The 14,122-nt window shown below is 35.5% G+C and overlaps 1 protein-coding gene across 1 annotated transcript in view; it reads right to left on the bottom strand.

Moving 5' to 3' along the window:
• The window catches only part of LOC134586252 (dynein axonemal heavy chain 5-like), a 260,789-nt gene that overhangs the window by 10,982 nt on the left and 235,685 nt on the right, over positions 1-14,122 (bottom strand). Inside the window, exons 90-103 of the mRNA XM_063441744.1 lie at positions 12,213-12,398; positions 12,015-12,126; positions 11,482-11,649; positions 10,490-10,606; positions 9,995-10,119; positions 7,310-7,520; positions 6,666-6,851; positions 6,013-6,210; positions 5,239-5,337; positions 4,852-4,963; positions 3,486-3,616; positions 3,267-3,384; positions 1,789-1,949; positions 720-836 (exon numbers count right to left, since the gene is read on the bottom strand). Coding sequence (XP_063297814.1) covers positions 720-836; positions 1,789-1,949; positions 3,267-3,384; positions 3,486-3,616; positions 4,852-4,963; positions 5,239-5,337; positions 6,013-6,210; positions 6,666-6,851; positions 7,310-7,520; positions 9,995-10,119; positions 10,490-10,606; positions 11,482-11,649; positions 12,015-12,126; positions 12,213-12,398 — 2,041 coding nt within the window. The remainder of the gene's footprint in view (positions 1-719; positions 837-1,788; positions 1,950-3,266; positions 3,385-3,485; positions 3,617-4,851; positions 4,964-5,238; positions 5,338-6,012; positions 6,211-6,665; positions 6,852-7,309; positions 7,521-9,994; positions 10,120-10,489; positions 10,607-11,481; positions 11,650-12,014; positions 12,127-12,212; positions 12,399-14,122) is intronic.

Below are 14,122 nucleotides of genomic sequence, written 5' to 3'. Positions count from 1 at the left end.
GGCGCCTTACATGGGGTCCACTGGGCACTGCTCTGCACCTCTGCTACTTTTGCTGTAGAGCTGAAAGCTTCTAAGCAGCAGCTTTGTTTAGCTCAACTGAGCTAAGTCCTACAGTACATGGCTAGCTCATTGGATGAGAGTGTCAGGTGATATCGCTCTCAGCCCATGAGCAAGCCTTGCACTGCAAGGTTTAGCTAAGATTGCTTCCAACTCTTTATTGGAAGTAGTGAAGGCAGAGAGTTGTGACTGTCAGGACACAGGTAAGAAGTCAAAACATCCTAAAAGAGCATGACTACAATCAACAACTTTATAAAAAAAAATGTTGGTCATTTTTTTTCCATCAATCCCTTTTCAATGAGTAGAATAAAAATTTGTTGCATTTATGTTGTTAAAGTCGTTTTAATCTGTGGACACTGTAACTCCTCTTATACAGAACTATAAAAAGTGAGATTTGAGAAAATGACAGGTCTTTAACCCCTTAAGGACCAAACTTTTGGAATAAAAGGGAATCATGACATGTCACACATGTCATGTGTCCTTAAGGGGTTAAGCATAAGAAGGGGACGTCAAAATAGCAGATATAAAGTATGGAAGCCTGAAATCAGAGGATCATATATTACATGTTAGTAAATTGCTGTTAATACTAGCTTATTTACAAACTACAGTGCCACTATGCAACTTAAGGTAAGCATTTGCTTTTAACGGATGTCTACTGTTACCTGCAGATCCCGTCTTATCTCTGATAATAAAAACATCAAATGGTCCAGCTCCATTTTGAAAAACAAATTAAATGGCGTGTCTCCTCCAATCATTTTTAGTCTGTCATTAATGAAATCCTAAAATAAAGTTGAAAAGAAATAAGCAAGTCACATTATTTTGCTATGTTGTCTACTCTATATAAAAACAATACAGTGTGTATGCTTGTATGAAGATTCAGGCAAATGCTATCTTGTGATGTTCACAGACTTTGATGACAGCTTCCATAGGGTTCTTTCATATTGATCCTTTTATACTGCATAGAGTCTTGCAAATCAACACCTTATAGTGAAGCAGATAAGCATACTTTGAGGCCTGTGACACACATTGTTTGAGACATTTATGTTTCCGTTGTAAGATTACAAATGTTACATTACGTGCTATCAAGACTGCACATAATCATTCATATCTGTTTACTCATAAGATACCTTTAAATGTAGCAAACTACAAAATGGTTAGTTATGTATGATGGTCTAACCATACCATGATTAATTTCAATGACTGGGGTACAAATCTAGTTTATAGTTTGTAGTTAATTTAATATCATTATGCTATGTTCAAAAATCAAGTAAGGTCTCACCAAGCTGGAGTGTTAAAGACGAAGTCTATAAATTGTCCCTGTCTTAATTTAAATCAAAGGGAGAAGAGAAACATCTTTTACAGACGGATAGCAAATACAAGATACAGCATCTAGCTCATATTGAATAGATAACAAAATATGTTTTCCTTTAATAAGATATACATTAATGCTTGGCGGAAAATTATTGGATTATGGTTTTACTATGACACCAAAATACATCACTGAGTGTACCACAATACGCCATCCTACTGGTGGCTAAACTGGTGTAGAACGTCTTGAAGATCGAATGTTTTATGGTATCCTGATGATGAGGGAGAATAGGACTTTGTATGTGGTTATGTTTAATTGCATTTTATATACCGCAGGCATGTGTCATTATTACTGATTATATTTCTTGTTGTATTCCTCAAGCTTTTAATATATTTTGGTTTTATATGTCGGTATATTATTACCCTAGTCCATCCTTTGGGAACCTTTGACAGAAGTGATATACAGATCTTATGAATATCAGATAGTTTGACGGCTGTTAGGTGACCATCAGCAGTGTTGATGTTAGTTTCTGGTAATGTCAGTGGATGGTTGACGGTGGCGGGATTGATAGTTTGTTTAGCACCTGAAAAAAAAACAAGAATCAAGTAACTAAACAAATTATGCCTGTATACTTCTCTTATCTTACTTTTACGTGAGAGAAAAATTTATATGGATCCTGCCACAAATGCAGATTGCAGAAATGAAAGGGGTGAAGCCAAAAGTCAGTGATGTAGGAAAAGTAGAAATCCCTGAATTTTAAGAAGCTAATGGATGAAATACCTCAAGATTGGCAGAGGAGTATTTATGCTACAGCTTTAAGGTACAAATTGAAAGTCAGAAAAGGGTCCAACGGATTTCTTTCACCTTTGCCAATAAGATTACTTATTATAATAATGTTTCATTGTTATCTATAGTGTACTACTGTAGTACTTGCAGCTACACACATTAATTAATAATCTGGCTGTTAGGATTTGATTGGCAAAATTCTAAATTGTTAATCACAACTGTTTCTTGTCCCCTCCCACTCCTCCCCCCCATGCTTGCCACTTCCAACTGTAAATACCTTGATATAACTGTTTATCTCTACTCCTCCCTAGGCCCATTTCTACTTGGCTCAACCCACCCAGGTTCCCCCTAAATTTATAGCATGCTCCTCCAGCTGTTTAAAATTCTCACTCAATTACCTTTTCGTTCCCTCTATATTCTACCAATAGCTGCAACTCTCTGTTTCCTTATTTAGCCATCACTTCCAAATTCCCCCTTCTACCCCTTGTCTCGAATCCCCACGGTATCCTTTAGATTGTAAGCTCTAGCTATGCATTTTGTATAAAAGAGCTTAAATGGCTAAATCTCAACTTACGGGCAGGGCCCTCTCTACCTTTTGTATTTGTCTGTGTATATTCAGCGCTGCAGAATCTGTTGGCGCTTTATAAATACCAGTAATAAATAAATAAATCAATAAAATCAATGCAACATTTATCAGTTCACATGTGGAGTTTTGTGAACATTAGAAAAGTAATGAAAAATGCAGCATTGACGTATACAATAATTTTTTCCATTATCTTTGGAGAATTAAGTTAGTGAAAATGAAACAAGGTTATACAGATGTCATGTAGAAGATTCGATATGGGAGATATGGAAGGTGGTGGCTATTAGGGTATGGCCAGTCCGATAGATATCACTTCTACTCCTCTCAGGTTTATTCACTAAAGTGAGAACTGAAAACACAGCTGAGTGACTTGGAGAATTTTTCCTGGTGAGCTGGTTTGGTCTTGAATATGAGATTCACTTTGAGTTCATTTAGAACTCCAGACCATTCTCATTTTTGTGGTTAGCCGTTTCTGTTTTTATCACCCATGACTAAGCCTGTCTCCAAAAAAAGTGTTCCAGCCTAGTTTACCTTTCTGAGATGTTTCAGCAATCTGTGTGCCGGACTGAAGCCGAAGACTTAGTCGAGGACTGGATTCAAAAAGCAGATTAAGCCTTGAAATGATGTATCGTCCTTGACCAAAAACAACCTGAAAAGGGTTAACAGGCACGTATGAATAGGACAGATGGACAGATGTCAATTAGTATATTAAGGACATCAAAATACTATCACATTGGCTGTGCATATTACCATAGGGGAGGGGTGCATATGAAAAGCCTCAGGAGTATCCAGTAAATATGGGGGAATAGACTCTATTGCTTGCGTCAAAGCAACACGGCTCAGTTCAGCTGCAAAAAATGCTGTCGGAATCTTGTATTTCACTGTTAAAAAAGTAGAGAATATATCATAATAAAAACCTGAACTTGAGGACATAACTCAATATGATGATTTTCAAGTTATCTGGAATGCACAATTACTTAAAGCATTGAGTTAAAGGGCCCCTCTAAGCACCACAACCACTACATATGGACACTTGATTTGACCAAAACTGATGTTCTTAAACGAAACAGCAACTGGAATTACAAATCCCTCACTGCTTGTATGGAGGTGTTGGAGCGGCTTTTGCATCGAGTTCTGGAGCCATTCTGGAAATTGTTTGCAGTTGTTTTGGGACTTTTTGGTGCATTTCTCAAGCCGTGGAAAGGTAGGGAGCTGAGCTTCGTCGTTTGCATGCCTTTTATTGTGTGTTCTGCATTGTGGGTTGGTTTCCATGCCAGCCCATTTTGACTTTTTTTCTGACCTCCAGAACAGATTAATTGGTTTTCAATGCATTCCTATGGGAAACCGCGTTTCAGTTTACAAATTTTTCGCAATAAGAAACGTCCCGGAGAACGCATTAAATTTGTAAACCGAGGTCCCACTGTACCTTATAACAAATCCACACACCGGAAAAAATATTTATAATAAACTGGGGGTTATTACACACAAAACAGTACTCTACAACACCACCAACAATGCGGCATGTTCATATCTTATTTCTAGAGAAATGTAATTCTTATATCAAAGAAAACCTTCATTTGTCACGATAATGATAAAAATAATAAAAGCTCCTCTTTGAAACTAAAGGTGTCTAGTCATCTGATATTTGATTTCAATACAATGATCCCAATGAATATATAGTGAAAAATTGCAAAACTAATGCACTGGGCACATTATAAGTAAGTATGAATAGCAGGTGGAGGGGGAAGGGTTTTCTTAGTATTGAACAAATATATAGACAGTTTTATCCTAAGGGGTATATAGTAATATATACAAATCATTGTGGCTTTGTACCTTTAAATATTACTTTCAGAGAGGAAGTACCAAAAGGATGATAATGTTATTCATAGATCTGAGGCTCTATATTTTCTATAGTATTATATATCTCTAAATAAACACAAAGAAAAGCGAGCCATACACTCTCCACACCCTGGGTACTGCTTTCAGCTGTTGAAAAGTCTGCATTAGTCATCTGGCTTGTGACCAACACATGCCAGACAGCTTCCTGTAGATGTGAAGATCAGATAGAGAATGTATTCAATTTTTTTTTTTACCAGTTTCGAACAACCAAACTTACATTTTGTCAGCTCATAGTCTTTCTTTGTTGTGCTAGAGCTAATCCAGTAATCAACCATTGATGTGAAAGTCGTCATATCATACTCATCAGAAATATTACGACCATATATTATCTAGGGAAACAAAAAATAGAACATAACTTCCGCACAAAGACAAAACCAGTGATCACTATACAGAATTATTGTCTTGTAAAAAAAAAAGAAAAGATCTCAGCAGTTAATGTGCCCTAAAACAGTACCAGTGGTGCTTTGAAAAATATCATCATCTTATGTGAACTAAAGACCTCCTCCTTATGTGGTATCCTTTGCAAGGTTCAATATGACAAATTATGCATATAGTGACAACTTACTAAAAGTTACAATGCATAGTTCAATTATTTATCTTATACCTCTGAAAGTCGGGATCTGATAGCAGTCCAGTGAACATTACTTCCTTTCATCTCAAGATCATGATCTTGAAATTCATTCTTTAACATGTGGAGGCCCTCCTGTATAAAATAAACAATTTAAATTTTAGGTGATGATGTGCATATGTTTGGGTTGTACTGAGGTTTTAAAGGCCCTAATGGATTCATATTAACAAAAAAAAAAAAAATCTAAAAACCATAACCACTGCATCTCATTGAGCAGTTTTGGTGCGAATAATCTGTGAGTACTTTCCCCCCTGGTTTGTGTGAAACTATTTTCAAGAGGTTTAACAAAAAACACACCTCAGTCCTGTCCCTCTGTGGCGGTCCTGCTGAGGTGGAATAGAACGTCACCATTAGAGTCCAACCAACTATGAGCGGCATTGATTACACAAAAGCATCCAAATCCAAAGAAAGTCAGGCAAATGCAAATTTATACAGATAACAAACAAATGTGTTTCAAGGTATTAGAATTCAATAGTTCTCTTAACAAAAGTTATAAATAGCTGATGTGGAAAAATTCTCCCCCTTAGCCATAGTCACAATTTGGCTCTTTTTTTTTCTTCCTTATTTGGGTTTAGTTTGCTAAAATTCAGAGTTGGGTTAATAACCATTATAAACTCAAGACTACTGAGTGCAATCAAGCCTTTAATGACCAACAGTCAAGAGAGATACAGATTTAAATGATGAAAAATAAAACTGTCATTATTAGTAGTTGTAATGTAGTTAACTGAAATATTCACAAACCATGCTTACCATAAACTCAGTACACCCAAAGCACATTGTGTTGGGCCAATTCCAACCTGCTGAATTGCCGTACGATGACCTCAAGCGAGCAGCACAATGCAAGAAGCAGAAGTTATGCAGCAGTGCTGGCCATTCTGGACATCTACTGGCTGTCAGTGTTTCATGATTTACAAACTGCCAGGCGTGAATTATGCCACCTCGTATATTCTGCAATGACAAGGCATTGACTACCAGTTAGCAGTGAGGAAATTACATTCTGTCTATTGTTGCAAAATGTATATTTAGACAAATAGAGGTCATTTAGTTGCTCCAATGGCCATTGGAGGGAATGCCCGCCTGCCAACGTCAAGGCAGACCCACCTAATCCCCCCCAGAATCATGAACTAAAACAGATATGTTTGACCATTGTGTGATTCATTTCAGCTCGGGAGCTAGGAAATTCAAAAGATTACACCATCAGCACAAATTAAAAGTAATTAGGATGTTATAATAAAAAAAACATTCTCTGAGAAGCATTATGACTGTGTATGCCTTGCTACTATCTAAAAAATAAAATCCTATTTTTGTCATTGAATGTACTTGCTGCTTGTATGACATTAAAAGATAATAATATGCTATAGGAGTACTAATATTAGATAAGAATATGCAAAGAAAAGTCATACCATTGGCATGTCCACTACAGTTTTTACTGTGCTGTGTAGCAGTCGAATTGGTATATCGGTGTTGGCTTGAATGGAGAGCCAGAGGAGGAAACCTTTCTCTGGGTTCTTATTTAACCTGAAAATGTCTTCAAGCGACATCATTAATTTAATGGAGTTCTGCACATTTTTCAGGAGTACCCAGTGACCCTGTACAATAAACAATAAAAACAAAATATAGCTTATATAAAAAGAGTGTATGTATAATACGATCATTCCTTCTGCGATGTTATTATAATTTATGATTTTAAAAACTTATATGTAATTTGGAGATATAAGTTATTAATCTGAAAATGATGAAAAGTGGACAGCAAACACAAACATCTATTAAAGAAATATTATTACAAAATCAGGTTCATTCTATGGGTGAATATAACACTCATATCAATGGTCATTTCAAATGAAAATGTGCATACTGGCAATTGGAAATACAAATTTAAAATAACCATTCATCTGTTTAAATAAACTACTATTAAACTTGTACTTTAATTAGACTGAACCCCAGCTCAAATACATTCAAAATGAGATCCAGCTTTATTGTCCTTATGACAATGCAGCAGATATGCTTTTGTATACGCAGAGTTATGATTCAAACTATCCATGTGCACCTTTGCCATGCAGTTCCTGATGACTTCCTCTGCTGTTTCTGCTTCCATAGTTATTGGAAACACTATCAGTTTCTGGTTTTGTTTCCTGGCTAGTTCCTGGAGCAAGATGTGTGGCATATTGCTGTCTGTGTCATACATTAGCAATCCTGGGTGATGAGGTGACATGGATGCCAGGGTGGCTTGCAAATCCACAATGACATCTGAAGAGTACCTGGAATTAGAAGTATAGAAATCACTATATGAGATGATATGAGACGTTCATTGTTTAAAGGTTGGATATATGCTACAGAAAGCACCACAATGTTTTGAAATATGTGTTGTGTGTCCCACTTTGTACATCTGTTCAGACTAGGGATTGCATAACTACTTGATTGCTTCACATGTTAATTTTATTAGTTATGAGAAAATATATTCTGTGTATCACATTTATCAAATTACAAGAGAATGTACCATTGTAGAGTGTAAGTTAAGGTCATGTGAATGATGTCTGTGTGGAAGAATGCAAACATGTCTGCTTTTATCCTTTGTGACTACCAGTTTGAAAGAGGCACTAGTTTGATCTTTAAATAAGTATATATTTTATTCTATACATTAGGTAGCAAATTCACCAGAAAAAAAACATTTTGTAAATAACTGAAAAGGAACATGTTAGCCACGTTAGTGAAATTTATGATTCAATATTCAAAACTTTTTAATCGAATGTGTCAATAAAATAGCAAGGTATGGAGTTATATACTAAAGTGTTCATTTGTAGATAATTTAAAGTCAATTCAAAGTTAAAGGGACACTATAGTCACCTGAACAACTTTAGCTTAATGAAGTAGTTTTGGTGTATAGAACATGCCCCTGCAGCCTCACTGCTCAATCCTCTGCCATTTAGGAGTTAAATCCCTTTGTCTATGAACCCTAGTCACACCTCCCTGCATGTGACTTGCACAGCCTTCCATAAACACTTCCTGTAAAGAGAGTCCTATTTAGGCTTTCTTTATTGCAAGTTCTGTTTAATTAAGATTTTCTTATCCCCTGCTATGTTAATTGCTTGCTAGACCCTGCAAGAGCCTCCTGTATGTGATTAAAGTTCAATTTAGAGATTGAGATACAATTATTTAAGGTAAATTACATCTGTTTGAAAGTGAAACCAGTTATTTTTTCACGCAGGCTCTGTCAATCATAGCCAGGGCAGGTGTGGCTAGGGCTGCATAAACAGAAACAAAGTGATTTAACTCCTAAATGACAGTGAATTGAGCAGTGAAATTGCAGGGGAATGATCTATACACTAAAACTGCTTTATTTAGCTAAAGTAATTTAGGTGACTATAGTGTTCCTTTAATTTTAATTTTTATTATAAAAAACTTAAAAAAGAGTAATAAAATCAATATATATTAAGGACAGTGGCAAAAGTACAGTTTAATATATGGTCTTACTCATGAACAATATAGTAAGTGCACATATAATTAGTTACATAATTACATAGCTGCAAAGAGACTTGCGTACATCAAGTTCAGCCTTCCTCACATTTGTTTTTTGCTGTTGATCCAAAAGAAGGCAAAAAGAAACAGTTTGAAGCACTTCCAATTTTGCAACAAGCTAGGGGAAAAAATCCTATTTGACCCCAGAATGGCAGTCAGATTTATCCTTGGATCAATCCACTACATATCCATATTAAAGGGACATTATAGTCACCAAAACAACTTTAGCTTAGTGACATAGTTTTGGTTGTATAGATCATGCCTCTGCAGACTCACTGTTCAATTATCTGCCATTTAAGAGTTAAATCAATTTTGGTTTTGTTTATGCCGCCCTTGCCACACCTTCCCAGACTTTGACTGACACAGCCTGCATGGAAAAAATATTTCCTTTTTATCTCCTGCTCTGTGAATAGAACTTTAATCACAAACAGAAGGCTTCTACATAGTCTAGCAGGCTATTAACAGAGCAGGAACTAGGACAATCTAAATTAAACTGACTGTGCAATAACAGAAGTTGAAACAGTGGATCTCAATTTACAGGAAGTTGTAAATTGAGATCTACTGTTTCAACTTCTGTTATTGCACAGTCAGTTTAATTTAGATTGTCCCAGACTTTGACTGACACAGCCTGCATGGAAAAAATATTTCCTTTTTATCTCCTGCTCTGTGAATAGAACTTTAATCACAAACAGAAGGCTTCTACATAGTCTAGCAGGCTATTAACAGAACAGGAACTAGGACAATCTAAATTAAACTGACTGTGCAATAACAGAAGTTGAAACAGTAGATCTCAATTTACAGGAAGTGCTTAGGAAGACTGTGCAAGTCACATGCAGGAAGCTGTGACTCGGGCTGCATAAACAATGTGAATTAACTCCTACATTGCAGAATATGGAGCAGTGAGACTGCAGGGTCATGATCTATAGATCAAAACATCTTAACCAAGCTATATCTGTTTTGGTGACTATAGTATCCCTTTAACTTCATTAACATGATTTGAGGAACATGTTAATTAATTTATTAAATGTAGCTAAATGCCCAATATGGAAAAACAAAGAACATTTGCTTTGTGTGATCCTCACGATGGGACTGATTCAAATAAAAATCTGGAATAAGTTGGTGCAAAATAAATAATTGTAATTATAATTATAATGTAATTTCAGAGCTAGTAAACTTCAATGGTTGTACCATAATGCCTTGTACAATAGAAACTTACATTTTACCCAGAGTTCCACTGATGTAGTTTGAAAAGGATGGCAAGATTCTGTCCTTCCTCACAGCTCGCAAAACCATCAATCTATGCAGGGGGTTCAAATCTTCTAATCCCTCAGGCCATTTCACCTTGCACGGGATACAATGAACAAAACATTAAAATAATGTTACATTCAAAGAATCATTACTGTTAGGAAGAGAATTCTGAAATGTACAATGGATATATACCCTATAAGTATATATAGTTGCGTGAGGGAGGATCTTCCAAATACTTGTCTTTCCAACAAACACACACACACACTCTCTTTCTCTCTCTCTCTCTCTCCACTCTCTCTCCACTCTCTTCTGTTATATTTGAAACATGGAGTCATCGTGTACTTGGGGACTGTATGCTGCTCACTAGGTTGCCTATTTCTAAGAAGAAGTCTTAGAACACATCAGTTTCTTGTTAAGAATGTTTTCTCATTTAAGCTGCAAATGTATGGCCACAATTACTTACTTTGGCAGGATTTTCAGGCTGATCACTTTCACAGAAGGTCTTCCAAGTCAAGTCTTTACTATCCTTGTACATCCGGTCAAAAAGATCACTAAACCAATCATAATATGTAGCTAGGATCTACAGGAAATATAAATCGTAAAATGATCAATAACTACATTGGCAAGGATGTGATAAAATGAGACAGACATATCACTGGATTACAAAATGCTGAAGAAGACACCATCATAAAAGTTTAATTAAATAAAAATAAGTAAAAAGAAAAACACAATAGATAAATGAAATGAGAAAATGAGAATATATATAAAAATAAATAAAAAGAAGAACATAATAGATAAATGAAATGAGAAAATGAGAATATATATATATACATATACATACAGATGTTGCAATTGCCAGATCTTAACAACATCTGAACTTAACTTAGTTACTCAGAATGCTCCCATATTTACCCAGCAAGGGGTTATGGTACATATTAGTTAATCATATGGATAGAACTGATGCCTTAGCTGTTAGTAATTGCAAACACTAATTATTCATCCTCCTCCTATATTTCAATATAATAATGCCCCATACACAATCCTCACATATTTACAAGTGGTTTAATGAACACCAGGATGAAACCTAATGCTTTTAGTGACCTCCCCAATAACGCAGATCTAAATATCAAGAGAACCAGATGTCCAGTAGCCCAAAACTAGATTTCAATCCTCTCCAAATAGCTGCAGCTTTTTGTCTTTGTGTATTGTGTAACATCACACAAATCCCACTACACAAAGTCAGCTGTTCCGAAGGGAAATCAAGGACCTGATCCTTATGTTCTAGATATTAATATTTTTGGGGTATTTTCATTTTTCCATCCTCTGTAACTCAACCTTGTGCTTCACATTAGTATATGTTTGCAGTCACTGTACAAATAAATATGTATTCTAAGTAAATGTATATTTTATTTACTTGCTTTGAGCCAGTATATAGTTAGCGTTTTATGTAATTACCTGCACATTCTTAAATTGCTCTTCTGTCATCCAGTCAAAAGGATTTTTTGCTTGTTGCCGTGATTCTGAGGCCTTACTACCCAATCTCTGTAGTACGGTCACACATATGTCAGGGGACAGGACAAACTCTCGCTCACCACACATTACTCGACCTAAGGAACTTTCCACCTGACAGACAGAAATGAAATGTAATGGCACTGGTTATGCTTTCTTCTTCCCATGTTGAAATATATATTATTATATTAAAATATTAGAAACATAGAATGTGACGGCAGATAAGAACCATTCGGCCCATCTAGTCTGCCCAATTTTCTAAATACTTTCATTAGTCTCTGGCCTTGTCTTATAGTTAGGATAGCCTTATGCCTATCCCACGCATGCTTTAACTCCTTTACTGTGTTAACCTCTACCACTTCAGCTGGAAGGCTATTCCATGCATCCACTACCCTCTCAGTAAAGTAATACTTCCTGATATATTAATAACATTAAGTATTACTATATATTATATTTATATATATTATTATTACTATTACCTCAAATGCTACCAACAAAGCATACACCATTCTGTCTTTTTCCAGCAATGACCTTGAGATGTAAGAAAATATGTTGGCTGTCACACAATTTACTACTCCCTTGATGGAATACCTATAAAAACAAACAAGGAATGTGGTTAAAGATATGCTTTAAAAAAATAAAATAAATAAATAACATAAAAAAGCATCAAGGCTCACCTTTCTGAATGTGCAATCGACAAATTATACAGTCCTATTAACTGACTGAAGCTTGTGTCATACATTGGGTAAAGCTGTTTTATCCTTCGTGCTGTTTCATACATTATAGCACCACGGACAGCGATTTCACGGAACCCCTCTCGAGCATGTAGCAAGCTTTGTTCTGAAGAAGTCATCTTCTCATACCTGGCAAAGCAACACCAATTTATTAATTTTCTCTAAAATTAATGAACTCTAAGAGATCAGACTGCCAAAGTAGTTTTAGTCAGCCAAAAACAAAAAGATGATACATAGTAAATTAGCAATAACTTTCCCCTAATAAGTAATCAAACAATTTAGTCAAAGATGGTCTTCAAGTTTTGAAGGACCACTTCACACTTTAAAAAAACAACAACCAAAACCCCCCACAGTTTAGTAGACATACCCCCAATATCAGGGTATTTATATCGGCAGACATTTTGTGCTATGATAGAAATTAAAATGTATATTGTCAGAATCACTCTGAACAGAGCAGACTCCATTTTGATATCTTCAAACTGACAAAGACAGAAAAAAATTCTATCCTTTCTGTGACTAACCTAGCCGGAGCTAAAGAATGCATTGTATAAACAAACCAAGTGATATGCTGTAAAATAGGGGGATGGATGCTCTGCCTAGATGTTAATGGAATAGAAATAATTCTAAACCCAGACATTACTGACAGAGAAGATTAGTAATTAATTTTACTTTCTAAATTTTACAAGATTCCCATTGTAGGTGAAAGGTGAGACTAAGTTTCTAACTGTCATTTTAGAAATTACAGCAGGAATTGGAGACACACTGTCTGGGCAAAATCCAAAGAAACTCTTGAACTGACAAGTAAACTTAAAATTATGGCAGCCATAACGATAAGCTAAATAACGTCAGAATAGCCACCAGGAAAAGTTAACGCTTTCCTGGATAGGAATGTTTAGTGGGATGAGACTGCCCTCTATAGACCAAATACTTAAATTGCTATCTGGAAGGTAACCACACCTCCAGTTTTCTATTGGTCTATCACCTAGTGACGAACAGAGAATTTTTCTCTTTAAAAAGTTAAGACAAAGGGAAGAGAGGGGCTAAGTCAAAGAGTCGGGGGAAGTGAGCAGTGGAGGCGATCGTAAGAAGTCAGGATCGCCGGCTAAGAAAGAAAAGCAGAGTCAGAGCGAGAAATCCAAACAAGTTCCTGAGACTACCTACTCATATGATGAGAATATCTACCTAACTGGTAATTATACTGGTTTCATTTAATTAATCTAAATTAATTAACATTTTCTAATAGCATGATATATGACTGCATAAATCACGATCAGATTTCGATATTTAGAAATCTTAGTTACTAAAGAATATATAGTTATAGCATCCCATTCTGCAGGTTGGAAAAGAATAATTATATATTAATGTGGTTACAATCACATGTTAGCATATCATGTTATTTATCCAGGTGTATTGATTTGCTCTAAAATAAGATAAAATATCTGTTTAGTCAAATTTAAAATTCTGCTTATAGAACATGGTAGATTACTCTTATTGGATGGTTCCAGGAAATGACTAATGAGCTGGTTTAAATGTTATGTTATTTAAAATTACATGAGAATAGATCTTATATGTCCAGAAAGATCTAACCAGCATTGAAAGGGTTACTCAGTTATTCAGTTAACTGCTAGCTAAAGTTTTATGGCCTTTTGCTGCGATCTGTGAAAGAAAGTTTTTCCTTCTCTGTGAAGCACCGTCATAAATCTTGTCTTGACAATTGCTATGTTAACCATTGGAATGTGTATTGCCATTGTATTGCATACCATGTTATACTAAATATTCATTGATTATTATCACACATGTTACATATTATTATTATTTAATTTGTCACAATAAATTGTATTTATTTTTATAAC

This window comes from Pelobates fuscus, chromosome 2, assembly GCF_036172605.1.
Source record: "Pelobates fuscus isolate aPelFus1 chromosome 2, aPelFus1.pri, whole genome shotgun sequence".
NCBI classification, from domain to species: Eukaryota; Metazoa; Chordata; class Amphibia; order Anura; family Pelobatidae; genus Pelobates; species Pelobates fuscus.
The sequence above is the reverse complement of the archived record's forward strand: the minus strand, read 5'-3'. Positions and strand labels throughout refer to the sequence as shown.